The sequence below is a fragment of the Cyanistes caeruleus genome, chromosome 15 (genome assembly GCF_971803275.1).
Source record: "Cyanistes caeruleus chromosome 15, bCyaCae1.hap1.1, whole genome shotgun sequence".
NCBI classification, from domain to species: Eukaryota; Metazoa; Chordata; class Aves; order Passeriformes; family Paridae; genus Cyanistes; species Cyanistes caeruleus.
In genome coordinates this window covers 1,807,314-1,831,873 of record NC_141715.1, presented here as the reverse complement: position 1 = coordinate 1,831,873, position 24,560 = coordinate 1,807,314, and the positions used below count along the sequence as shown (strand labels likewise).

Genomic DNA, 24,560 nt, shown 5'->3' with positions numbered 1-24,560 from the left:
TGGTACCGGGGCGGTACCGGGGCAGTGCCGGGGCGGTAGCGGGGCAGTGCCGGGGCGGTACCGGGGCAGTGCCGGGGCGGTACCGGGGCAGTGCCGGGGCGGTACCGGTACCGGGGCGGTAGCGGGGCAGTGCCGGGGCGGTACCGGTACCGGGGCGGTACCGGGGCAGTGCCGGGGCGGTAGCGGGGCAGTGCCGGGGCGGTGCCGGTGCCGGGGCGGTGCCGGTGCTGCGCGGCCCCGCCGCCGCTCCCAGCCGCTATAAGCGGGCGGCCGCGGCCGCGCTCCGCAGTGCATGGCCGAGCCCAGACCGGCCCCCGCCGCTCCGCCGGGACCCTCCCCCGGGCCGGGACCCTCCCCCGGGCCGGTCCCGGCCGCCCCCCGCGCCCCCTCCCTGCCAGCCGTGACCTTGGCATCCGCCGGCCCTGGGGACAGCCGCCGCGGGATGCGTTAGGCGGCGGATCGCACGGGAATATTCCTCCCGGCAGCCTCCTCCCGCGGCAGGAAAAGCGGATTTAAAGAGCATCTTTGCCCCTTTGTTGGATGAGAAGGACGGGGAAGGAGCGGCAGGATGAGCACTAGCAGTGAGTACGGCGTCCTCTCGCCCGGGCTGTGGGAATGGGGCTGATACCGCACCGAGCTGGCTGGGAGGAATTGGAAAGAAAATGTCATAACAGCGCTGACAAGCCTGGTGGGATGGAATTTTGGGTTATTTTCCTGCCTGCCTTTTGCCTGCCTGCTTTCTGACAGGCTCTGGCTCGGCTGTGTGTGATGTGGGCTGAGCCGTGGTGCTTATCTCCACGGAGTACTTTTCTTGGCTTGGATTTCTGGGGTTTTGGAGGGCAGAGCATCGACTGAAATGTCGATACGCAACATGGTGAGAGGCAGCCAGGAGCGCTCTGACAGGCACAGCCTCACTTGCTGCTGCCTCTGCCTGGGAAGAAATGGAGGAGGAGAAGGGTGAGGAGAGACCCAGAAAGCTGAGCAAAGCACAGGTGCAATCCTGAAAAAAAACCCCAAAAAACCTTCTGCAGCTGGGGATGTGGGTGTTCCTATTGTGCGTGTGAGACAGGGACGGAGGCACTCATGCGCTGAGGATGAATTTCTAAAGAAGCAGAGCTCGGAAATGTGCTGCCTAAGATGAGAACTGGCACCAGGCTGCTCACTTTGGATTCTGTGCCCTTGCTGGAAAGTCTGGGAAGATTGATCGGGGTTGAGGAAGTCACAATCAATTTATTTTTCCTACCTGACGTGCCGTGTGACAGCTGTGCCCACCTTGCTGGCACGGCTTTGATCCCTTCCTGTAAAAGCAGCAAGTCCCCGGCAAAGGAGTTGATGCTGATGGCCACCTGAGGGGCTTCCTCCTGGGATAACCTCTCCAGGGAAGCCCCCCTGCCCCTCCCGTGGGTCCTGGAGCTGTGTGAGGAGCGGAGCCCTCCCCCAGGCACAAAACAGCAGAGCAGCAACTTCTCCATTGCATTGGCGTGCTGAGGTTTCTCAATCCGAGGGCTTGGGGTGGTTCCCGAGCAAAACACCGTGAAAAATGCCTTGGCACGCTGCGAGGCAACAGAACAGGTGATTCCAGCTCTGTTGGGCTGTGTCAGAGGCGAGGAAACTTTCCAGGTGCCCTGTACCCAAGCCACACCTGGGACAGGAGCAAGGCCCCGTCCCGGGGGAGCAGGGCTGGCTCTGCCTAGGTGGGAAACAATAGGGACTGATTCTTTCCGAGTCTGCAGGATGCCTGATAACAAAGGGTCCTCCCTCTGCTCCTCTGGAGGAGCAGCTCAGGGCTGATGCAGAGAACTGCTGGGATCAGTGGCCACCGTGGTCAGGTGGGACTGCTAAGCTTCCTCTAAGCCAATTTTGCCAAATGCCTGTTGGTTCCTTTTGGGATTCCTTCCCAGCTCTTAATAGCTGGCTTGGCTGCTGCTGGAGATAAGGGCTGTTCGTGGCCCTGGTGTGTTCCAAAGATCTGATTGTGCTGCAAAACTCCTTCAGCACGGCGAGGTGCCAGGGAGCCAAGCTGTGCTGCCTGTGCCCTGCCTTGTGGGGAGCCTGCTGGGCACAGCCAGGGCTCCCCTGGGAGCTGCTCCTCCTTCTGCCTTGGTGGCCCTGGGCACATCACTCAGCAGCTGCCAGGGCTCTTGTTGAGCCCTCTGGGTGGCTTTGCAGTCTTTGCTTAAATTGCCATTACTCCATTTTAAGTAGCCCCGTGTTTTACTCAAGGCAGCTCTGTGACATCTCCCGGTCACTCACGGTGCTGGGGGTCAGTGATTTATGGGTCACTCCAGGTCCCTTTGGATGTGCAAACCCTGCTGGGTGCTGGCTCTGCCCTGTTGGGCTCTCAGTTGTTTTCCCAGCAGCTGGAGCACTCCGAGCAGGGCTTGGATGCCCAAATGCAGCTTCACTTGTGTTCCCAGCAATGGCTGTGTGAGCCAGGCCGGGCTGCGGGGCCATCTCTGCCGTCAGCATGTTCTGGGACTGGTGTGAACACTGCCAAAAGCTCTGGGCATCCCTCCCCAGCCTCAATTCCAGCTGCCCACAAGGCACAAAACCCCAAATCCTGGGAACCTTGTGTCAGTGCCATCTCTGTTTCACCCTGTGATGCCACCTGGCACTGACCTAGCGTGGCTTTTTTACCCCTTAACAATGGTCAGCGGCTCGGTGGAGTTTGGTGCCACTTGTCAGAGGCCTCCCAGCATGGGCAGATCTGTTGATTTGATTTTTTTGGCTGCTTTTCCCCCCAGGACAAGGGCTGAAGAAGCCAGATTGTGCACAAATTTATGATGTCCAGGTGTGCTTGTGCCTGCAGGGCTAAAATTTTGGGGCTGGCAAAGCAAGGAGACACACAGCTGAGGATAAAATGCCACCATCTGATCTGTGAATTCCCACCACTGCTCCCCATTTCTCTGGGTGTTTTGTTAACGCTCCTCTCCTGCCTGAAGCTGATGTGAGGCAGGAAACCTGTGGCTGTGGGCCACGGCTGGCCCCAAGCCACGCTGCTGAGCAAATCTGCGAGGCCTCCAGGAGCTCTGGGCAGGATTTGCTGGGTTTATCTCTGGAGATGCTCCGTGCACAGCGCCCTGGAGCCTCACCAGCACTGCTGAGGGGACAGGGGGATGCTTTTCCCTCTGGATTTGAAGACCCCGTGTCCTCATCTGTCCCACAATGAAGGCAAACCCAGATGAAAATTTTGTATTTGAGGTGAAGAGATAAAACCACTCGACGTTGGGCATAAACTCCTATCCTGAGGCTGCAGAGCAGCTCAGGTGGCCCTGAGGGTGGAAGGGTGGGAAGGTGGCCTCTGCTCCAGGGGTTCCAGGTGTGCAGTGAGGGTTTGGAGGGCACAGTGTTGGTGTTTACATTCGTTAGGCTATCACTGCCTCTCACTAATTGCTTACAAAATGAATCTCTACCTCAGCAAACAGGTCTGTGGTGCTGCTTGGTATTTCCATGGGAGCTGGAGCTTGTAGGACAAACCCTTAAAATCCCTTCCGAGCATCTCCCTCGGAATCTGGGCGAGGAGTTTGAGGTGACCAGCGCTGTGCTCGTGCTGAAAGGGTTAAAGCTGTCACTGCCCCGAGGATTTCAGCCTCTGAAATGAGTGGGAAGAATCCCTTCTGCTGCTTTGGAGGGAGCCAGCAGCTCTGGGTGCTGCAGGTGCACGGAGTGCTGGCTGAGTCACCCCGTGGGATTTGCACATCATCCCTTTTGGCCCAGCTCCTCTGGGGTGGGAGAGGGGCTGCTGCCAGCCCAGGCACTGCTTTTGGCAGGAGCAAGGTGCCCCTGGCTGTGCTGGGTCCCACAAGGGACATCCCAGCTCCTGGGGAGGTGAAACCCTGGAGAGCTCCCTGCTCCAGCCGGGTTTGGCAGGATCTGGATCACTGTGGCACTGGGTGATCGGGGCTGGTTCACAAAGCAGGGATCTCCCAGATTCCCTTCTGTCCCCAACGCACACCTGGGAAAAAGGAGGCCAGAATCTGATGGCAAGTCAGCTCAGGGTGGGCTGAGCCGTTTCTCCCCATCCCTGGAGCAGCTGGGAGCCTGTTGGAGCACGGAGAGCTCCCGAAGAAGGTTTGGTATGCCATGTGGAAAGTTTCACCCCTACCCCTGCCACCTCTCAAATTCCTGCTGAGAGGCACCCCCTACTCTGAGTAAGAGCTGTGAGGAGAGGCTGGACAGCGAAGCATTTGGGAAGGGAGGCTTCCTGACAGATCCTGATGAATGCAACATGTTTGCCTGGTTATTTTTGTCTTCCCTAAATCATGCTTGCTCTTAGATCGTGATCCTCTAAGCGTAATTACCCCCTAATCTCCAGGCACATGTGGTTACAAGGTGTTTACCAGCAAACTCCATTAAGGCCCTGTGTAATTAAAGAGGAATCCCGTGGTGCTGCCCATCGCTGGGAGCTCCAGCTCTGCTCCTCAGGCAGGTGATTCACCAGGTGTCCCCACCCTTTGGGGCAGGAGCTGGGAGGGTCCTGCAGGGAGTTCTTTCCAGCCTTCAGAAATGCAGGGAACCCGGAGGAATCAGCCTGTCCATGTCAGGAGCAGGGTGTTTTCCAGAATTTGGGCACCATGGGGAGCTCCCAGACTCCCTGCCTACATTTTAGTCCTCTCAGTACCCTGACTGACAAACAACAAATCATTCCCTGTTTTCCTGGGAAGCCTAGCAGAGGAACAATCGCCCATTGCATTCACTTTGCTGCCAGAGAATTCCGATCCCGGGCAGCAGCTCTGTCCCTGGGCTGGTGGATGGGCTCTGTCCTCTCTCCAGGCTTCATCCAGGCTCTTTCAAACCCTCATTCCTGGCAGCTGGCCCTTGGAGAAGAGCAGGAGCCACGGCAAGCGGCCCTGCAGGCCTTGGAGTGAGCTCTGTAAGGTCAATTGAAGCGATTGAATTCTTTCAAGGGCCTAGCGTGCTCTTCTGAAATAAAGAGCACATTTTCTAATCATCAAGTGATGACTGGTTTAGCAGGATAACAGTGTTTGGGATGCCAGCAGGCTGATGACAGGAGTCCATGTGCTGCTGCCTTTGCTGGCAGGGAGGGAAGAAAAACCCACCCAGACCCTGCAGTCCTGTCGTGATGGGGCCATCACGAAGTGCTCAGAACACCTCATCTGATATTTTTAGTTCTGAAATCCATCAGTGCCTGAGTTGTGAGCGCTGCAGCACCTCCAGAAAGCATCTGGGGGTGGAGTGGTCATGGCAAGAGCTGGGCTGAGGAATGATGGATGAAAAGGATGCAGGAATGGAGGGAAGGCTGAGGGATTTTGGCTGTGGGCAAGGCTGGCAGGGGGACTGGAAGCCTGGAGCAGGGAATTTGGTGGTGCCAAGTCCCCTTGTGGCCAGCCCCTCTGGAGCCAGGGGGCTCAGTGCATCCCTGGGGGAGCAGAACAGCTGGAATGCACTTCCCCACAGCCCCCAGGAGCACTCCTGGCTTTCAGGAAAGGCTGACTGAGGCTTTAGAGGCCCAAAGCCAGCTCTCCCAGGAGCAAACTCGGCTGCACAGGTCCCATTTATTTGCTGGTGGCTCAGGTATTTGATAGGCCTCCATTTCTGTGTGCATTTTTCAGCTCAGGTGGAGTTTTCTGAATGCTTTATCAGTATCAGCCTAAGCCCTGGCCTGGGAATTGATGAGCTTTCTCCACTGCCTGGGGCTGAGAGCAGAAAGAAAAAGGAGCTGCTGCTGTGGTTTCCTCAGCCAGCCTGTCTGACCTTCCTTTCTTCTTACCCTTGCTGGCCTGGCAAGGTCTGCAGAGCCCTGAGGATCATTTGTTTTTCTGTTCATGGACATTTTACTCCACTTCCATTTTGAATCAGCTTCTTTCTGAGTCTTGGAAACGGCTCAGAACTGGGAAAGTCCTTGTGGGAAGGTTTCTCTGAGGAGCACAGCAGTGGAAGAGGGGAGCAGGTGTTTGAGCTCTGAAGCCATCCCGATGGCTTCTGGTTGTTCTTGGCAACAAGTGGCACATTCTGGAGAGCTGTGGGGCAGGAAAAGCTTTGCTGGTGCCAATGCCAGCCTCAAAAACCCTTCCTCAACCTAGCCTGAGCCTGCTGCAGCCTGAGTTTGAGTTTCAGGCTTTGACCTGTCCTCAGAGCAGTGAGTTACGTGACTGTTTCTCAGAAATGTAGCCAGGCTGCAGGATCAGAAAAGCCAAATGTAGAGCAGGGCTCGGTGGGAGCTCCCAAATCCACGTGCCAGGCCCTGTGGAACAGCCCCCCTCAGAAACAGCTCGCTTGTGAAAGGCCCTGCCTGTCCTTCCCAACATCCCAGCTGTACTGCCAGCCCTGGAGATCATGGAATTTTCATGGAATTACAGGATGGCCAGGACTGGAAGGGACCTTAAAGTTCTTGTATCATCCCCTGCCATGGGCAGGGACACCTTCCACAGGGCAGGGTGCTCCAAGCCCTGCCCAACCTAGCCTTGGACACTTCCAGGGATTGCTCTTGCTGGAGAATGGGAGCTATTTTTAAATCCTCTTGGGGACTGGGTGGGTCTGGTGGCTCAGAGTCACTTGCTGGGACATGTGGTGGGGATCTCCCAGTCCCAGCTGCTCCCAGCCTGGATTCCCAGTGCAGGCACAGAGGGTCCCAGCAGGGTGGATGGGCCAGGGTGGCTTTGCTTCACCCCTGGCCAAAGCCCTTAAAGCTTGAGAGGAGAAGGGAGGAACAAAGCTGTGTGTGAAAACCACTCCTGGAGCACCTCCATGGCTCTGCATCACCCAAAAGAAGGGGGTTCCTCACCCTGGGAGGGAAAAGAGGGGCTTGTGGGGTTGTGCAGTGCCTGTGGGGATCAGGAAGACTTTGATCCCATCTGTCTGTCCAGGCTGTGCCTTTGGAGGCAGTTTTGGTGGAATTTCCCCCACCTTTTGACCATGAACCAAGAAGCAGAGCAGCTCCGAGGTGTGTGGGCACACAGGGACAACCATGGCCCTCCTCTCAGCAAGGAGGCCATCCTTCATCTGCTGGCAGCTGCTGAGGCATGAAGCTGGATGATCCCAGCTTGGAGCCTTTGATCAGGGAGCAAAACCATCCCTTCATCCACCCCCAGGTGTGACTTGAGAGCACTTGCACTGGTGTCCCACCATCTGGCCCAGCTGCCCCACCGGGAGAGGAGTGGGCTGCATCTGATCCTTCCCAGCCTGGATGAGCTGGCCAAGGAGAGCTGAGGGATTGAGTGTGGATGTTCTCCCCTCCCCTGCTTTTGAAAAAAAAATAAAAAAATAAAAGGAAAGTCACTGCCTGTGTGGTGAGTTATGTGGTGATGACTCCTTCTGATGGGCTACATATAAAATCCCTTGCCTCCCTGAGGATGCTCCCCGTTGAAAGCTTTTATGGCATCTTAAAAATAGCCACAGAGGGGGAGAGAATGAGAAGATGGATAGGTAGGTGGATCCCTAATAAGGAGAGAAGAGGAAACAGCTCAGGAGGGAATGGAAAGACTTTGGTGAGCGGCATGTGAGTGGTTGCTGAGGGAGGAGGTGGTGTGGCCGTGCCGAGCCGCTGAGCTGCGTGCCCAGCAGGAGCAGGAAACCCTATAAAAAGCCTGTCTGGGAGATCTGTGCCTTGCACGTGCTGGGGACAGGGCTGGGGTGAGCAGCAGCTCGGGCCGTGTCTCCCGCAGGCGCTCGCTGCATTCTACAAGTAGCTGTTAAAAATAATCCGTGACTCGGCCAGCTGCAGCTGCTGCTCCTGCGGGATTCCCAAACAGCTCATCCCCGCTCCTTCCCTGCCTCCAGGCTGGAGCTGAGGGATGAGGTGGATTTCCCTGAGGTGGCCTTTCCCAGCTGGGCTGTGCTCTGGGAAAGGCGCTGGGAGCTGCCTGGCGGTTTGGAATGGCCAGGGCTCGGATCTGAGGGTGCTGGAGCTGGGATGGGGCTCAGGAAGGACCTGGCTGGAGGGCCCTGCAGGGGGACAGTGCTGCTCTGCCATGTGGCACTGCCAGCACAGGACCTGGGAGGTGGCTCCAGGCCTTTCGCTGTGCTTGTGGCAGCTCTCCCCATCGTTCAGGGGAAATTTTCCAGAGTGTCTCCAAGAAATGCTAATTGCTTTGGCTTCCCTTGGTGCAGCACAGCCACTGGGCACAAAGTGCTCCTCATCAGCTGAGAGATCTGCCAGATCCTTCCTCTGGATCCCCTGGAGAGCTGGTGGAGTCTGCTGTGGCCGCTGCTGATCCCCACGGGTCCTGTCTTGTCCTCAGGCTGGCCTGGACCTGTGGTCCCAATATCCAGTGGCACAAAGCCCTGTAACCTCTCTTTGGGGTGTGAAGCCCCCCAGCCCCAGCCCCTGGCAGGCACAGCGTGGAGTCAGCTGCTCCCCTTGTGCAGCAGGAACCGTAGCTGGAGGGATGACAAGAGTTTCCCATCCTGGGAATGTGGCAGGAGCCATCAGCTCTGCTCTGTCTGTCCTCCCAAACCCCTGAGGTGCCGCTGCCCACCCCAGCTCTGCCCCTGGCAGGAAAAGCTCTGTGCAGGTGGCTCTGTTTGGTGCAGGCAGCTGGGAAACGCTGCTTGGCTTTGCCCCTGCTCCAACTGCAGGGAAAAAATGCTGCTCTCAAGGCTCCTCTGTCACACCCGCCAGCCTGTCACATCCAGGCCGTCTCCCTCTTGCTTTCTTGTCTTTTTTAGCTTTTTTTCCCTCCCTCAGCTAGACAGGAACCCAGGGAAGCAGAGGCTGTGGAGGGTTAGCAGTGCCAAGCTCCAGGGAATAGTGAAGCTGGAGAGATCCTGCCTGGTCCTTGTGGGTGGTTCTGAGCCAGCAGCAGCACCAGCCTGGCTGGAGAGTGTCCATCCCCCTCCCCACCTGGAGTGCTGCATCCTGCTCTGGGCTCCCAGCACAGGAAAGGCTGGCAGACTTGGGATTGTCCAGCCTGGAGAAGAGAAGCTTTGGGATCACCCAGTTGTGGCCTTCCAGTGCCTGAAGAAACATGGAGAGAGACAATTTACAGGGGATGGAGTGACAGGAGTGGCTTCCCATTGACTAAGAGTGAGGTTAGATGGGATATTAGGATGAAATTGTTCCCTGGGAGGGTGGGCAGGCCCTGGCAGAGGTGCCCAGAGAAGCTGTGGCTGCCCCTGGATCCCTGGAAGTGGCCAAGGCCAGGTTGGCCAGGGCTTGGAACAGCCTGGGATTGTTGTCCCTGCCATGGCTGGGGGTTGAAGGAGATGAGTTTTAAAGTCCCCCTTCCAACCCAAACCATTCCATGACTCTGCCCCTGGTCCCTGCTCCCACCTTGCCTGCCCTTGGCTGGGAGCATCCCACGGGTGTCCAGAGGGAGGGCTGGCCATGAGGAGACACCTGCAGCTGGCCAGGAGGGGACACTACAGCTGGCCATAAGGGGACACCTGCAGCTGGCCATGAGGGGACACTGCAGCTGGCCATGAGGGGACACTACAGCTGGCCATGAGGGGACACTACAGCTGGCCATGAGGGGACACTGCAGCTGGCCATGAGGGGACACTACAGCTGGCCAGGAGGGGACACCTGCAGCTGGCCATGAGGGGACACTACAGCTGGCCAAGAGAGGACACCCACAGCAGCCCCAGCCCTCTCTGCCTGCTTGGCTGGCCAGGTGGCAGCAAGGGTCCAGTTTGGGACACAGTTGTGTTCCCTGGCAGGCGGGTTTTGGCTCACTTAACCAAAAGCACAATAAAGCCATGCTCATTTTTCCCCCTCGCTGAAAGGGGACTTGTTCCCTGGAAAGTGCCAGCCCCGCCGGGCCCATTGATTGCCTGTTAATTGTCGCTAATGAGGAGCTGGGCGAAGTGGCATCCCGAGGCTCTTAGGGACAGTCTGTCGCTTCGGCTTGGGAGGGACATCTCAGCGGGGAAGGCAGCCGTGACCTCGGTGTGGGTGAGCTGAGCTGCATGAATGGGTTTGTTAACGAGGAATGCTCCAGTTCCTGTGCCCGCAGCACTGAGGGCAGCGCCGAGGGTTAAGAGGATCTCTGGAGCTCTCCTGTACACAGATGGATTTATTTACTCAGGGAGAGGTGGGATGGACAGGGCTAAACCCACCCTGCCCAGGTGTGCTGATGCCTTCACTTTGAGCTGTGTTATTTTCCAGCCTCTGCACTGGTGCAGAACTCTGAACTCCACACAAAGTGTCAGCAGGGTCTCCTCACAGCTCAGGCACACACAACAATCCTTCTCCAGCCCCACAGCCAAGGACAGCGCTGCAGCTCCAGGCCCAAAAAGTGCAACCAGCAGCGAATTGAGGAGAGCAGCCTGGGAGGATGGGACTGCATCACCTGCAGCTGGAATTGCACAATTCACCCCAAGCTGGAAATGGACCAGAACTGATCCAAGGGTGAAACTCCTGAGCCAGGGCCCATCCTGGGTGCAGCCCGGGCCGGGCTCTTGCAGTGCCCAAGGTGCATCCTTGGAAGGGCTTTTAATAAATCCCTGCTTTATTCCTTTAACCCTGCCCAGCCCCTGCTCCAGGAGCCTCTCCAGGCCTCGGTAGGACTCAATCCCTGTGGCCCATGAGCAGCAGGACTCGCTGCCAGCCCGCCAGTCCAAGGCTGTTTGTTCCCCAGCCCTGATGAAAGGCACCAAAGGCTTTCAGCAGGAGCCAGCCCTGTCTGCCTGCCCGGAGCTCCCCCTCCTTTGGATTCTGAACGCTGGAGCCAAGGAGAGCACGAGTCTGGGAAGGAGGAGGGGAAGGAATTCCATCTGCCCAGGGGAGTTCATTGTGCCAGCCCCAGCCTGGTGTGGATCCATCCATCCATCCATCCATCCATCCATCCATCCATCATCCATCATCCATCCATCCATCCATCCATCCCCTGAGGGTCTCCGAGGTCCGAGCTGCCTCAGGGCTCCTCTGGAGTCTCTGGCAGTGTCCCCTCCTGCACCACAGTGAGACATTTACACTGGCAGGGGGACAGGCCATGTCCTGGAGGGGTCCTCTGCTGGGACAGTGGAAGGAGACAGAAAATGTCTCAGTGGTGCACTCAGAGGCTGCCTCTGCTGAAGGTCATCCCAAGGGGAGCAGCCTCAAGGCAGCTCCATCTTCCACCTCAGCTGTTTTCCCTCCCCATGGCTCCCTCCTGCCCCAGCCTTTGCTCTTTTTCCTTTGCCTTTCCTGCTTTTTATTTTCCTTCCACCCCACCTTCCTTTTCTCTTCCCTTCTCCTGTTTCTCTCCTGGCAGCTTTGTTCTCCTGGCTGTGTACTGGGGTTGCCATGGTGACTGCCAGAGCATCTCTGCATCCCACAGCAGTGGTCCTGTGCCTGCCCTGGCCATGGCAAGAGGCAGAGCACCCTCCTGCCCCTCCCAGGGGGCATCTGCCACCTCCTCCCAGGGATGGAATTCCCTGGGGACAGCCCTGTGGCACATCCTGACATCTGGGGAGAGGAGGGGACAGCACTGAGCCCTCAGCAGCTCCGGATAGGGCTGGGGTGCAGGGTTGCCTGCATGGCACGGCTTTATTGCTGCCAGAAACATGCCAATAAAACCTTCAATAAATATTTTTTAATGAGCAAACACTGGTTGAGGAGAGCTGAGGAGCTGCTGCAGCACCAGGAGTCCCTGTGGGTGTGGAGAAAGAGCTGCTTGTGGCCTTCTGGTGGCGATTTGCAGATGACAAGATCTCCTTGCAGTGTGTGTCAGAATCACTGGGCCCCTTTCAGGAGATAATTAGGATGACGTGTTATTAGCTGATTACTGGGGAAACATACATTTACTGAGGATTTATTCTGCAACCAGCATTAATCTCCTGTATAGCTGCTAAACCTCCATAAATAATCTGATTTTGATAATCAATTGCTATTGCAAGTTCCCCTATAAATCTCAATTAAATGCACATTTAACTCACATCAAGTTGCCAAATTTGCTTGTGCATGTGTGTCCTGCTGCCTGCCTGGGGCAGATGTCTGGGCATGTGCAAGCTCAAGTCTGTGTTTCAGAGAGAAGCTTGCCAAGGCAGGGCAGCCTCAGGAGCAGCTCTGCTCCTCTCCTGGGGTCCCACATGGAGAACTCAGCACATCCCAGCTTCCCTCTGCTGCTCCCACATTCCTGGGCCTGGCTCTGCCCAGCTTGGAGTGAGGGCACAGGAGGAGAATGTGCCCCTGCAGCATCCCAGGCAGGGAAGACAAAACTCCCAAAATCCATGTGGGGGCTTTCAGCAGCACTTGCCTGGGGTGGAAACTGAGATTGGCTTGGGTTTGGTGGAGTCCTGGCCACCCTTGGGCCACTGTGGTGACTTTTGCAGCCTTAGTGCAGGTGGAGGGCTCAGAGGGTGGGGACATCCTGCAGGGAGGAGGTGACCAGCAGGACAAGCTGGAAGGGGATTCCAGCCATGAACTGGGCTCTGTTCACTGTTGGGGCCACACTGAATTATTTTATCTCCTTGTTTTTGCAGCAGGCACACCTCAGGGAGGGCAGGGAGAGCTGGGAGGTTGTGGCAGAGCTCTGGGGACACATTCTGTGCTGGGGCCATGGCAAACCTCCTGCTGCCTTTCAGGGTGTGGGGTTTTGGCCTCACCTGGGCTGCTGGACCCCACAGGTGAGGGAGCTTTTGGATGTTTCTGGAACGCAGGCCCCATCCCTGCTGTCTCAGGAGTGTCAGTTTGGTCTGTGATGATCCAGGTGCTGGGACTGCACTGGGGGAGCCATAAAAGAAATTATGAAGCTGTTCATAGTGCTGGGAAGATGTCTGAGAGCTCATCCTGAGCCTGGCTGGAGCCCAGCCTGCTGCTGCTGGTGTGGGAAATACACAAATACAGATGGCAGGGAGAGCCAAAACCGCGGCCTTTTCATGGGGACAGCTTCATCCCCGGCCAGCTGCAGCCACACCAGGCAGCAGCTGGACCCTGGTGGCTTTGGGAGGAGACCAGAAGCTGTCAGGGCCCAGCCCGGGGTGGCCCAGCCTCTCCTGGGGCAGCAGGATGGAGCCTGTGGAGGATGCCAGGCCCAGCCGTGTGTGCTGGTGACAGGCAGGCCTGGCAGGTGCCACCAGCCCCAGGCTGGCTCCCAGGGCCGGCCTGTGACCACTCCAGCCTGCTCTGGCACATTTCCTGCCAATCCCTTTCACATTTCCAAATCCCCTGCCCGTCCCTGCCTTTCCCTGCCTCTGAAGCCAGCTTCCAGCTGTGCCAGGTGAGGCGGTGCCTCAGAGAGGCCTCGGGTGCTGTTTGTCACCAGCCTGGCACCACCTTGCCCAGGGTCCCCTTCTGCTGGCCCTGGCAGTGGCCAGGGGCTGTGTGGGCTCCCCAGAGCTCTGTCCCGCGGGGTTTTAGCCCAGCATGAAGGATGGGGTCGGAAAGATGGAATCAGGGTCAGGAATGTGGGGTTTTCCAACGCTACCCTAAGGACCCTGTGGGTCAGAGAGCCTGTCCTGAGGCCTTGTGCTGTCCTGCACTGCTCATGGTGCCTGGAGCACCACAGGAGGAGTGCCCATCCCTGGAGGTGTCCCAGGAAGGGCTGGAGGTGACACTCGGTGCTCTGGGCTGGGGACAGGCTGGGCTTGATGGCCTCAGAGATCTTTTCCAACCCAAACTGTGTGGCCATGGGGCTGTCCCTGGCATGTCCCTGTCCCCCCACCTGCTGCATCCACCTCTGCCACCCACATGCAAGGCCAGCTGTCTCAAATGAACTCCCTGGGGAGCCGGGACAATCTTTTCAGGGCCACTTAAAGGCTCCATTTGCTGCCTTTAACAGCATTAGAGAGGGGATCACAGTAGATTAAGAAGCAGTAAACACCCTCTGTGCAGGGCCCCTGGAGGCTCTGCTCAGCTCCCCTCTGAGGGTTTTGCACCATTTCTAGGGGATGCTCTGTGTTAGGGGACTGCAGGAGTGGATTTCATCTCTCCCAACCCCATCATTTGCAGAGAGTTGGGTTCAGGAGGGCTCCAGGGGGATGTGGCAGTGCCCTCCTTGCTGCTGCCACAGATCTGAAAGAACTCCCAGTTGTTTCAGAAAGCACCTTCCCAGGCTGTAAGAGCGCTTGGAGGAATTTGGAGCCAGCCAGAGAAGTTCCTGCTGGAGTTTTGCCCCAAGCCCTGAGCTGTAATTCATCCCCTGGAATGGGCCTGGCTGGGGGCTGCTGCTCTCGTGCTGGTGGCATTGAGAGGGCTCTGTTACAAATATCCCTGCCCTGCAGCCTATTTCTGGGGACATTGTCCCCTCGGTGACGCCAGGGCTTGCTTTGCCAGCTGTCACCCCCAGCCCAAATTCCCATTTTGTTGCATTCATATCCATACAGTGCCTCTGGATGGGGATTCGATTTCAGCTGGCTCCCCGGAGTAGAAAGAGTTAAAAATAGCAAATCCAACACCCCTCATTCCCTGGCTGTGACGCAGTCTCCCAGGTTGGACTTACAATACCGACAGGAATAGGGTTTAAAATAAAACAAGGGAATGCTCTGCGCTCTGCAGAATGGGAGAAAGCGGCTCCAGCCTGGAGAAAAGACGTGGAGGAGCCTCAGGGTTTATAAAACAGGCAAGAGTTTGTCTCCCTCACAGTGTTTGTGGCCAGATAAATGATGCTGCAGGCTCAGAGTGATTCGTGGGGGAATTCAGGAGGTTCTCAGCCCCCCAGAGAATCAACAGGAGAAACCAGGCAGGAATTGAGCTCAGTGCACTCTGCCTCGGCCAAGGCTCAGTTGGACACCAAACCCGGCCAGCAGGGCAGGGATGTGCTGGATCCAGGCTCCTTGGAAGCAGGCAGGGACAGAGCAGGAGGATCCTCTCCCAAAAGCACTCCCAGACTCTGGAAGCAACAGTCTGCTGCAAGGTGGCGAGGTGCCAACCTGGCTCTGCCTCATCTGACGGGGCTGCTTCCCTGATCTGGCAGAGAAAATCCTAAATCCCCACGTTTCTCCCTCTCAGACGCTGCCCTAGTTTAAAAATGTCAGCTCCTGGCTTTTCTTTTGTAATATTTTAAATATAGCAGCCTTTATGTCTCTGATGGATGCACCATATGTTTGGGAAACGGCACCGAAATCCACCGGGCTGGTGGGTGGAGGTTAAAGGGAAAAAGCATTTCCATACGGGAAGCTGCAAACACAAAACACAGCAGCAGCAAACAGCAAATCCCTCCTGCAGCAGCCAGGAATAAGCTCCTTTCTGTCCTGCCTGTCTCCGGCTGTTCATGTGAGCAGCGAGCCTGAATGTTTCCATTGTGTCACCTCCTGTCCCGGCCACCCTGGCACTGCCTCCACGGCGCCCAGCAGGAGATGCCACCATCTGACAGCTCCTTTGCCCTTTCTCTTCCTCAGAGAACCCCTTGGCTGCTTTCTCTTTGGGGTTTTTAGGGGGTTTTTCAGCTGGGATGGGTCCCTTGTGCTCCAGCTCGCCCAGGCTGCCCCAGCCTGGCTGGGGGTGCTGGTGGGTGGGTTTTGGCAAGCAGGGGACAGTGCCCCCGGGCTCCCTGCACTCCCACACAGCCAGGACTGTCTCCCAGCACTAAACACAGCCTCTGTTCAGCAGGAAATCTGGCCTCAGCAAAATGATGAGCTCAGGCTTTTCAGCTTTTGGCCAGGACCTCGAGTTTAGATTCTTCTACTCTGCACATCCCTCAACTTTAGGACCCGAGCGTAGCCCCTTGCATGGAGCCCCCAAAACCTGTCCAGCCCAGCTGGAGCTACAAATAGCATCCTGTGGGCTGGGGCTGGCTCCAAGCCTCACTCAAGGCCACCCCTCCTGCTCTGGCTGGGTGAGCTGGCTGGGGCTCCTCACATTTGTCAGGCCTCAGGAACCAAATCCAGGGGAGGAGATGGATTTTGTCCAGTGTCTGTCTGCCAAGGGGGCTGTGCCCCTCGAGCCCACCTTGCCAGGGCAGCAGGAGGGAGGCTGGTGTGGCCCAGAGCTCCTGCAGGCAGTGGCAGCTCAGGTTTGGCCCCACATTTTTATGGTGGGATGCAGTAGGGATGTCACAGAATCCCTGAACGGGTTGGGTTGGAAGGAACATTAAAAATCATCTTGTTCCACCCCCTGCCATGCACAGGGACACCTTCCCCTATCCCAGGCTGCTCCAAGTCCCAGCCTGGCCGTGGGATGAGCACAGTGCAGGAGGGGATGTGAGGATGCCTTTCAGATGTAGTTGCTCTGCAGCACAGGAGATTTGGGGCTGGGACCGTGTCTCCTGTGTGTGGCAGGTCCAGCAGGGCACAGGGAGGCTGCTCCCAGTCCTTGGCCAGACACTGGCTGTGGTGTGGTGTCCTCCAGCCTGTGGCCTCAGCTGGTCCTGCTGCCCCTGGGGCCCACAGAGGGCCACCAAGCACAGCCATGTGTTACTGTGGGATCTGTGCTCACCCAGATCCCTGTCCTGGGGTGCTGTGTCCCTCTCCCCAGAACCATCCCCCGACACCCCCTCACTCCTGCCCTGTCTGTTTGCATCCACAACAGCTCAGGCCAGGGTTTTTAAGCTGTACCAGATGTGAGGAGGAAATCCCATCTCCAGCCTCTCAGCGGGGCTCCCTCCTCAGCTGCCTCCAGTGAACCTTCCTGCAGCCCAAAATGCCGATCTCAGGGCGTGCTGCACATCTGCTGGGGCTGCAGGAGCTGCTGGAGCCGCAGCAAACACCTGCAGCAGGCAGGGAACGTGCAGGAGGTGAGGGCAGGAAGGCGTTTGTGGCTCCTGCCACGCTCCTGGCCACGCTTTGTGTGTGAAAGGCTTGGGTTTGTGCCACACCTGGTGTCACCTGTCCCCACCAGGGCAGCTCCCCCATCACTGCCCCGCTCCCTGAGCCTGACCTGTGTCAGAGCAGGGCTTCAGCTCAAGTCCTCACAGAGATTTCAAAGGAGGGGTTTGCAGAGCTGTGGGGTCCATGCTCCTGCCTGGGAAAGGGGCAGAGGGGGCTGCTCACAGCTCTTCTGGGGACCCACCCCAGCACAGGAGCTGCCACCAGCCCTGTGGCACCTGGGGACAGCTGTGCTGTCCCCTCTGTTGGGCACAGCTCCTGCTCCAGGCTCACCATGGCTCCTGTGCTGGGCAGCCATGCATTTCAGTAATTATTAATTAAAATGCAATCCATCCTTTCTCATCCTCTCCCCAAGACACCAAGAACTGCTAAGATATTGTCAGGGATAATAGGGAGGGGAATTAAGCAGTTCCTGGGAAATCTGAGCAGAGCCTTTTGGAGATTTATTGCTGTTCCTGTTGGGCTCTTCATCTCCAGCCTCACACTCTGGAAATACCAGGCCTGCTGGGAATGCAGGGGGAATTTCCCCATGGAAAGGGAGCTCAGGCTTTGGAAGGGGTTGCCCAGGGAGGTTTGGGGTGCCCATCCCGGGAGGTGCCCAAGGAAGGGCTGGAGGTGGCACTCAGTGCTCTGGGCTGGGGACAGGGTGGGGATGGGGCACAGCCTGGACTTGATGGGCTGGGAGGGCTTTTCCAACTGAAATAACTCTGGAATTCTGTGGATAATCCTTGTGGAGAGCAGTTCCTGGTGCAAACACGGTGTCGGGAGCAGAGCTGAGCAGTAGCCAGGAGTATATTTCCCCAAGTCCCAGTTCCATCCCAGCTGAGGGACCTGGCATGGGCAGACAGGCAGCAGCCTCTTGTGGGGGTCCCAGTCACTCCCAGTTTGGGGGGGTCACAGTTTCTCCCAGTCTGGGGTTCCGAGTCACTCCCAGTTTGGGGGGGTCACAGTTTCTCCCAGTTTGGGGTTCCCAGTCACTCCCAGTTTGGGGCTGTGGAGCCCAGAGCTCTGCTGGGAGGGGCTCCCGTGGTGTCTGCAGAGAGACAAATGTGTGAAAGCAGGAGCCCTGGCTGCAGCTGCAGTTCCAGGGGATCCTGTTGCCATGACAAGCTGTACAAGTGTTAACCAGGAAAAAGCTGATCCAGCTGGGGATGGGAGGAAGGCTCGTGCAGGGCACAGGGATCCCTTGGGAACTGTGCACTGGAATTTCCAATCATCCAGGGTCTCCTCCCCTGCTCCAGCCCCTTCCCGAGCTCTGTGACCCCCAAATTGCCACGCCTGGAATTGTCTCCTCTTCCTCCTCCAGTCCCCACACAGCCACCCTGGCAGGGTCCTTCCAGGACAGGGAAGGTGTCAGTTCTCCCAGATAGCGACAGGATGAGACAGGCTGTTCCAGGTTGGACAACAGCAGGAATTTCTCCATGGAGAGGGTGCTCAGGCCTTGGAATGCTCAGGGAATGCTGAAGGGGATGCTCAGCCTCCTCTCTTGTCTGGGGGTGCCATTGCAGCCCTGTGTGTGGGGATGGTCCAGGAGGTTCCCGTGGTGCTCCCTGGCCGCTGCCAGGGTGGGATCCAGTGGAATTCTCGGGATACAGCGTGTTCCCTGGCTCTGCACAGCCCAGGGCGTAGCTGTCAGCCTGGGCAAGCTCAGGAGCTCTGTTGTGCCTTTCTGTTGTCTGCACTCAGCTCATCAGATCTCCCACCAGAGAGATTTAGGAAAAAAACTTTTTCCTCTTTTTCTTGGGAACCTGAGAAAATCCCAGCAGCAGTCGGTGTTTGCAGCAAACCAGGCTGAACCCAGATCCCTCATTAGGACACCCGAGGCTGCTGCTGGAATGGGGCTGGGGGTGAAAGCTGCTGAGCCCCTGAGGGGTTTCTGGGTTTCCCTGGCGCATTCCAGCACTGCCTGTGTGGGAAGTAAACATCCTGCAGGCAGGCACGGGCAGCTGCCCCCGGCCAGGTCAGCATGGGAAGACAATCACAGCTTCCTCCACACTCATTTTGGAGAATAATTTCCACAAACGCAGCCAGAAGCAAATTCTGCTGTGCAGGCAGGGCTCTGGCTTTTTTCCCCTTATTTTTCTTTTGTTTTTTTGGTTGTTGTTTTGGGGGGTTTGGGGCTTGGGGTTTTTTTGTTTTGTTTTCCTTCCATCCTCTTGATTTTTCTCCTTATCTCCTTCCCTCCTTTGTCTCCTCTGGGTGTTTTTGACCTCCCTCCTCTCTCTTTTTGCAGCGTGTCCCCGTGTGACCCAGCTGCCACCCTGGCACCATGTCCTGCCGTGCCCTCGTGGTGCTTTTGGCACCTCATGGGGCACCTGTGACATCCAGCCACGCTCACTGCAGTCCCAGCTGAAGGGTGTTCCCTCCCTGGTGCCACCCCCAGCTCCGTGCCCTCTGCCACGGTGGCATGTGCCACTGCAGCCCCCTGGTGCCATCCCCATGGCACCCACAGCTCGTCTGTGCCCTGTGTCCCACGCAGGGAGTGGCAGCAAGGGGACAGTGTGAGGCAGGTGGGGGCAGTAATTAGTCCTGATCTAATTAGGGATGCCCAGGGCTGGATTAGGAGCTGTGGCAGTGGAGGGGTTTGAGCTGGAAGGCACAGATGGGAGGCAGGAGAGGCTGGCATGGACAGGAGGGGGTGCACAATCCCACCTGGATACACTCTGAGCTGAGTGGCAGCTTTGGGAACAGCCCAGTGCCTGCTCTGGGTGAACTGTGCCCACTGTCCCACACTGCCAGTGCCTGTCCCAGCCCAGCCCTCATGGATTCAGTGCAGACATCCCACAGCAGATCCCTGGTACCTGTTCCCAGCCCTTCAGGAGCCCTCAGCCTGCCCCAGGTTAAAAATGTAAATATTAAATAAGGAACCATGTGATGCTTCTGGATTTTACTGAGGGGAAGGATCAGGAGAGAAAATCTTTTGTCCAAAGGTAAATCTGGCATTTTCTCCTTGATGGAAATGGATTTTATCTGCAGGAGCTCCGTGGGAAGCAGTGGCCTGAGCACTGAGATGGCCATGCAGGGCCAGATTCACCAGCAGAGCTGAGCAACTCAACTGCTGCTCCTGCCCTTTATTTTGGGGGTGATTTGGCTGATCCTTTAGCTGGATCCCCACCTCACCGCTGGCACCCCCACTGTCCCCTCCTCAGCAGGGACCTGGGGTGGGCTCAATGGGCTCCCAGATCTTTTCCAGCCTCGTTAGTTCTGACTCCGTGTCTGGATCAGGCACATTCCCCATGCCGGGGTCAAGGCAGCCCCACAGGCTGAGGCTCTCCTGTGCCTGCTGAAGGACCAGCATCATCTGGCTCCCAGCCCATCCTCCCCTTCCTTCCCAAGGCGTTTTCATGGCTGCAGCCAAGCCCTGGCTGCTGCAGGACAGCAGGCAGGAGCCTTTGGCCCCGCTGCTGATGAGAAACCCATATCCCGTGGCCCTGGAGTTCCCACCCTTCCTCCCCAGCCACCCCTGGGACACAGCCTGGATGGGAAATCCTCCCCCTCACCCTCACCACCCCTTGGAGCCAGCCAGGTCACCCTGGATCCCTGCTGCAGTGGGTTTTGGGGTGCAGGCTCCTGAAGAGCCCCCTCCTTGTCCCCATATCCCAGCAGAGGTTTCCTTCACCTCGCTCTGTGCCCCCAGCCCAGCCCTGTCCCATCCCAGCCTCTCCCTCAGCCTGCAGTGCTTCCAGCAGAATTCCTTCCTGGCCAGTCACTGCCTCAGCCTTCAGCCTCAAGGCTGGGCTTCCTCTTCCCGAGCCCCTGAGCTGGGAATCGGCCCTTCCTGGGCTCTGCCAGCCGTGCCCACCAGGAATGCCACCGGGAATGCCCACCAGGAATGCCCACCAGGAATGCCCACCAGGAATGCCCACCGGGAATGCCCAGTTCTCCTCCCTCCCCACTGCAGCTGCATCCCCACCCCAGCCAGGGTTCTGAGGATTTCCAGCCTCAGGGACCCTGCAGGGGAAGGGGTGGGGAACTGCTGGCTGCCAGGCAGAGTTGGGAAGCAGTGGGAAGCGGTGGGAAGCGGTGGGAAGCGGTGGGAAGCGGTGGGAAGGGAGTTCAGCCCCATGGAGGTGTGAAGATTCCTCCCAGCATCATCTGCACTGCTCCCCCAGCATCCACCTGACATCCAGCATTCCAGGGGCTGGATCCATCCCATGGTGGCACCCACATCTCCCTACACATTCCAGGGGCTGGATCCCATGCTGGCACCCCTTTGCTGTAGGTGCCAGCTCTCAGTCCCTGCATCACCCCTGGCACTCCCCAAACTCAATTTCCCACGCTGGCACTGCCTCTCCTTGTTCATTTCAGGGTGAAGGCTTCGCTTTTCCACAGTCCCCTTCACCTGTGGCTCTCCCAGCATTGTGTAAATATTAATTACTGGCAGTTAATTAAGCCAGGCATGTCCATCTTCCTGTGGAAATGCTGTGTCACAAACGTGGATAATGATCCAAACCCCACCTGGAGCAGCTTCTCCCTGACAGACCTTCCTGGAGGGCCAATGGGCTGGGAGGGGGAAATGGGTGGGAAAAGAGCATCACCTGCTCTGGTCCCAGTAAGGAAGGAAGGATGGATCTTTAAAAATGCCTCTGGGTGCTTATGGAAAGCTGTTCCTGGTTTGCTGTTGCTCGGGTATGTGGGGCTGTGGGGTCTGGGGCTGCCTGGAAGCCAAGCTGCTGCTGGAGCTTGTTCTGTGCCCCCGTGGGGTTTGTGCCCTGTTATTTGTGCTGGTGGTGAACAGCAAACCCTCCAAGGCAGATGGAAATCATCCCCTGTTATCCTTCCAGTCCTGAAGTGCTCAAAGTGTTGCAGAGGTTCAGATTTCCCCACCCTGCTGCTGTCTGGTGAAGGGCCGTGCAGGAAAACAAACAAGGTCGCTGACCCTCCCGAACCGAAGGAGGGGGATTGCCCAGGGATGCACAGGGGGAATTGCGGATTGTGGGCTTGGAGCAGCCCTTGGGCAGGGTCCTTGCAGCCTCCTGGGGGACAGAGCTGCTCTGCACAGCCCTGGGGGCTGTTTGGGGGTGTTTGGGGGCTGTCCCCCTGGCCAGGTCACACTCTGGCTGTGCACAGCCACCGCTGCCTGACCCCAGGGCAGCAATCCCTGACCGGAGGTGCCACCTTAATCCGGATCAGTGGGAAATCTGTCGAGTGCCCACGCAGCCCCATGGCAGTTCCCTGCCTGCCTGCACCCACAGCCCATCAGGGACCCACCAGGACACGGGCACAGCCCCACAGGAGCCTGTCCTGGGCGCGTTTTGCACTGAGAATGGAGCACAAACGCATGAATTGTTGGCCCAAACCAGCTCTGAGCACAACAGGAGCAAGCTGGGGGCAGATTATGGCATTCCTTGGGCAGCTCCCACCCCCTCTCCACGCCTGCTGCAGCCCAGCCTGCGAGGCCACTAATGCTACTTACATTATTAGTGGATTATTTGGGTGTAATGAGCTTTGCCCCGCTCAGCTGGCCCTGTGCTCGGGGCTGTGGGATGTGTAATACTTCCTGCACGGGGCCACCAGGCGGGCAGCTGCTGCCTGGAACACAGGCACACAATGCTGCAATGTTCCCGGCCAAAATTCCAGCCCAGCCTGGAGGTTAAGCACAAATCAGGGAGCTTTGGGTAGCGCTGAACACAGAGGGAGGGTGAGGCTGCCCTGAGCCAGCAGTGACTGCCTCAGATCCACACTGCCTGTGCTGGAGCACAGCTAAAAGCGTCTTTCCCATCCTCAGCTCTTTTTCCTCTGCCTTCCTCCCATCAGACCAAGGCAAGGGCTTGGTGATGTGTTGCTATGGACACCAGGAAGTTTTCCCTGGAGACCAGGAGCCTGCACTAAGTGATGCCTGCGTGTTCCGACATAGATCATTATTATTTTTGTCCTCCCCCTTGCTTTATTTTGAATGTTTAAGTGTGGGTGAATCCCTGGCTTTCCCCCTTGCCTCTGTCCCGCTTTCCTCTCCCAGCTCTGTGGATTTCCATGGCTGTGTCCCAGGGCTTGGCTTCATTCTGGGCCAGGGTGTGAGCAGTGGGTGCGTGGGAGGAAGTTTCAGCTCTGTAACTCTTGCTCTGCTGGAGACCCCTGCAGAGAAGATCCCTGATGTATTCCAGCCTTAGGAAATCCTCTTGGTCCCCTCAGGCAGCTGCAGAGCTCCTGGGCACCCATCACCACCAGTAACCATCACAGGAGATGCTGGACTCCTGCTCCCAGGGCTGGTGTCCCTTGGGTGGGGGTTCCCTTCGTTTTATTTGGGACCTCAGAGGAATTTAGGTCGAGACTAATTAGTCTCTGCTGGGCTAGCTCCAGGCCTGACTCCCCTTTTGTCACTCCTCTGCTGGCACTTGGCATCCCTTAGTGCCTCAGGTACCTCTGAGAGCTCTTGGCTTGTGGGGAGGGGAAGTCCCAGCAGCTCTTGGAAGTTCTTGGAAGTCAAGGCTGGAGTGTGAGCTCTGCACTCAGAGCTTCCCTCGCAGCCCATTCCCAGCGGCTCCAGGAGGTTCAGCCCATTTCCCGGAGGGAAGCAGCGCTGTGTCTCTGGGCACTTGGCACAGGGAATGGGATTTTACTGTGACACAGTCTCAATGTCATTTTGACTTCTCCTGCTTGGCTTTTGAAGCTGATAATGGGCTGTTTCTGTTCCCTGTCACTTGATCTGCCCCTCGGTGAGCGAGGAGCCTCTGATGAGTGATCTCCTCTGTCCTGTGCCCCTTCTTCCCTGCTCTGGAGGGACTTCACAGGCTGCCTTTCAATCAGCTGCTTCTCTTGTTCCTGGGAATGCAGTTCAGCACTGGGTCAGAAAAGCTCTGGCCCACTGAAATCCTCCTTTTTGCTGCTCGACTTGCCCAGATTGTGACTCCCTTTCAGAAATCTTACAGCAAATAAATCCTGCAGTGGTGGCGTGGTGTCAGCTTGGCTGGAGCTCCTGCACAGCCCAGGCACTCCCAGGTGGGGCAGGGAAAGCAGGAGCTGCTCTGTTCTCTCCTCGTGTTTGGGAATTGCCTTGAGACAGCAGAGGGATTCGCAGGGAGCAGGAGGGCTTTACCCTGGGTGATGCTCCCAGAGGGGGTGAGGAGTGGAGGTGAACCCCAGCAGGAGAAATCCAGCTCTTTTTGCCCTCCCCTGCAGCCCCCAGCTCCTTCCAGAGGCTCCACGCTCCGGAAGGAGCCGTGGGACTGGGCTGCCACTCCTTGCTGAGGAGGTGACAGTCCCAGCAGGGCCAAGTGCTCCATTGCTGTGATGTTTGAAAGCTCCTTGACAAATGACTTCTTCCTCCAGCTCCTAAGCAAACAAGTGGAAGCTCCAAAAAAACAGCAGTTCCTTCCCGTGCTGCTGCCAAGCCAGAGCTCGCTGGGCTGTGTGGGAGAGGGTGAGCAGCCCCCAGGGCTGAGCACAGCACTGCTCCTTGCAGGGTCCCGTGTTTGGGACAGGAGAGCATCTGGGCAGCTCTGGGATGATGCTGTGACCTGCTTGTCCATGCAGGGACAGGCTGACCTGTGCAGAGTTTGGGACTGCAGACCCATGAGCCTCTTTTGTGGGGCAGGGAAATCCCAGATTCAGAGAGGGCTGGGCTCCCATCTCAGAGCCTCAGTGCTGTTCCTTTCCCTTAGTGCTGGCCTGATGTCCCATGGCCACCACAGCCACCAGACTGAGCTCGGTGCAGTGACACCAAATCCTAACAGACCCTTCCCCTCTCTCCTTTTGCTCTCCCTCCTTTCTGCCAGCAGTTCCCTATCAGCAAAACCCCTACACCCCTGGGAGCAGCTCCTCTGCCATCCAGTGCTATCGCTGCGGGGACACCTGCAAGGGCGAGGTCGTGCGTGTGCAGAGCAACCACTTCCACATCCGCTGCTTCACCTGCCAAGGTAGGATAAGGATCCCCAAAAAGCTGCTGGTTGGCTGTCCCACAGCCCTGAGGACAAACC

At 57.5% G+C, this 24,560-nt stretch overlaps 1 protein-coding gene and 1 long non-coding RNA gene across 8 annotated transcripts in view; one reads left to right on the top strand and one right to left on the bottom strand.

Moving 5' to 3' along the window:
- The first annotated feature begins 396 nt into the window (after positions 1-396).
- The window catches only part of ABLIM3 (actin binding LIM protein family member 3), a 44,090-nt gene continuing 19,926 nt past the window's right edge, over positions 397-24,560 (top strand). For 3 of the 7 annotated variants that reach the window (XR_015276637.1, XM_086851490.1, XM_086851491.1), the window contains exons 1-2: positions 421-581; positions 24,363-24,500. Coding sequence is in view for 4 of the 7 variants with exons in the window: in XM_086851490.1 (XP_086707616.1) it covers positions 569-581; positions 24,363-24,500 (151 nt within the window). In the remaining 3 variants the exon portion in view is untranslated. Of the gene's footprint in view, positions 582-24,359; positions 24,501-24,560 lie in introns of all 7 variants that reach the window. The other 4 variants (XR_015276638.1, XR_015276639.1, XM_086851494.1 and 1 more) reach the window with 2 other exon arrangements.
- LOC147650325 (uncharacterized) lies at positions 11,460-13,203 on the bottom strand. Its single transcript, XR_015276786.1, has 2 exons — positions 12,487-13,203; positions 11,460-11,625 (listed from the first exon to the last, which is right to left on the bottom strand). It is a non-coding gene; the product is annotated as an uncharacterized LOC147650325 (long non-coding RNA).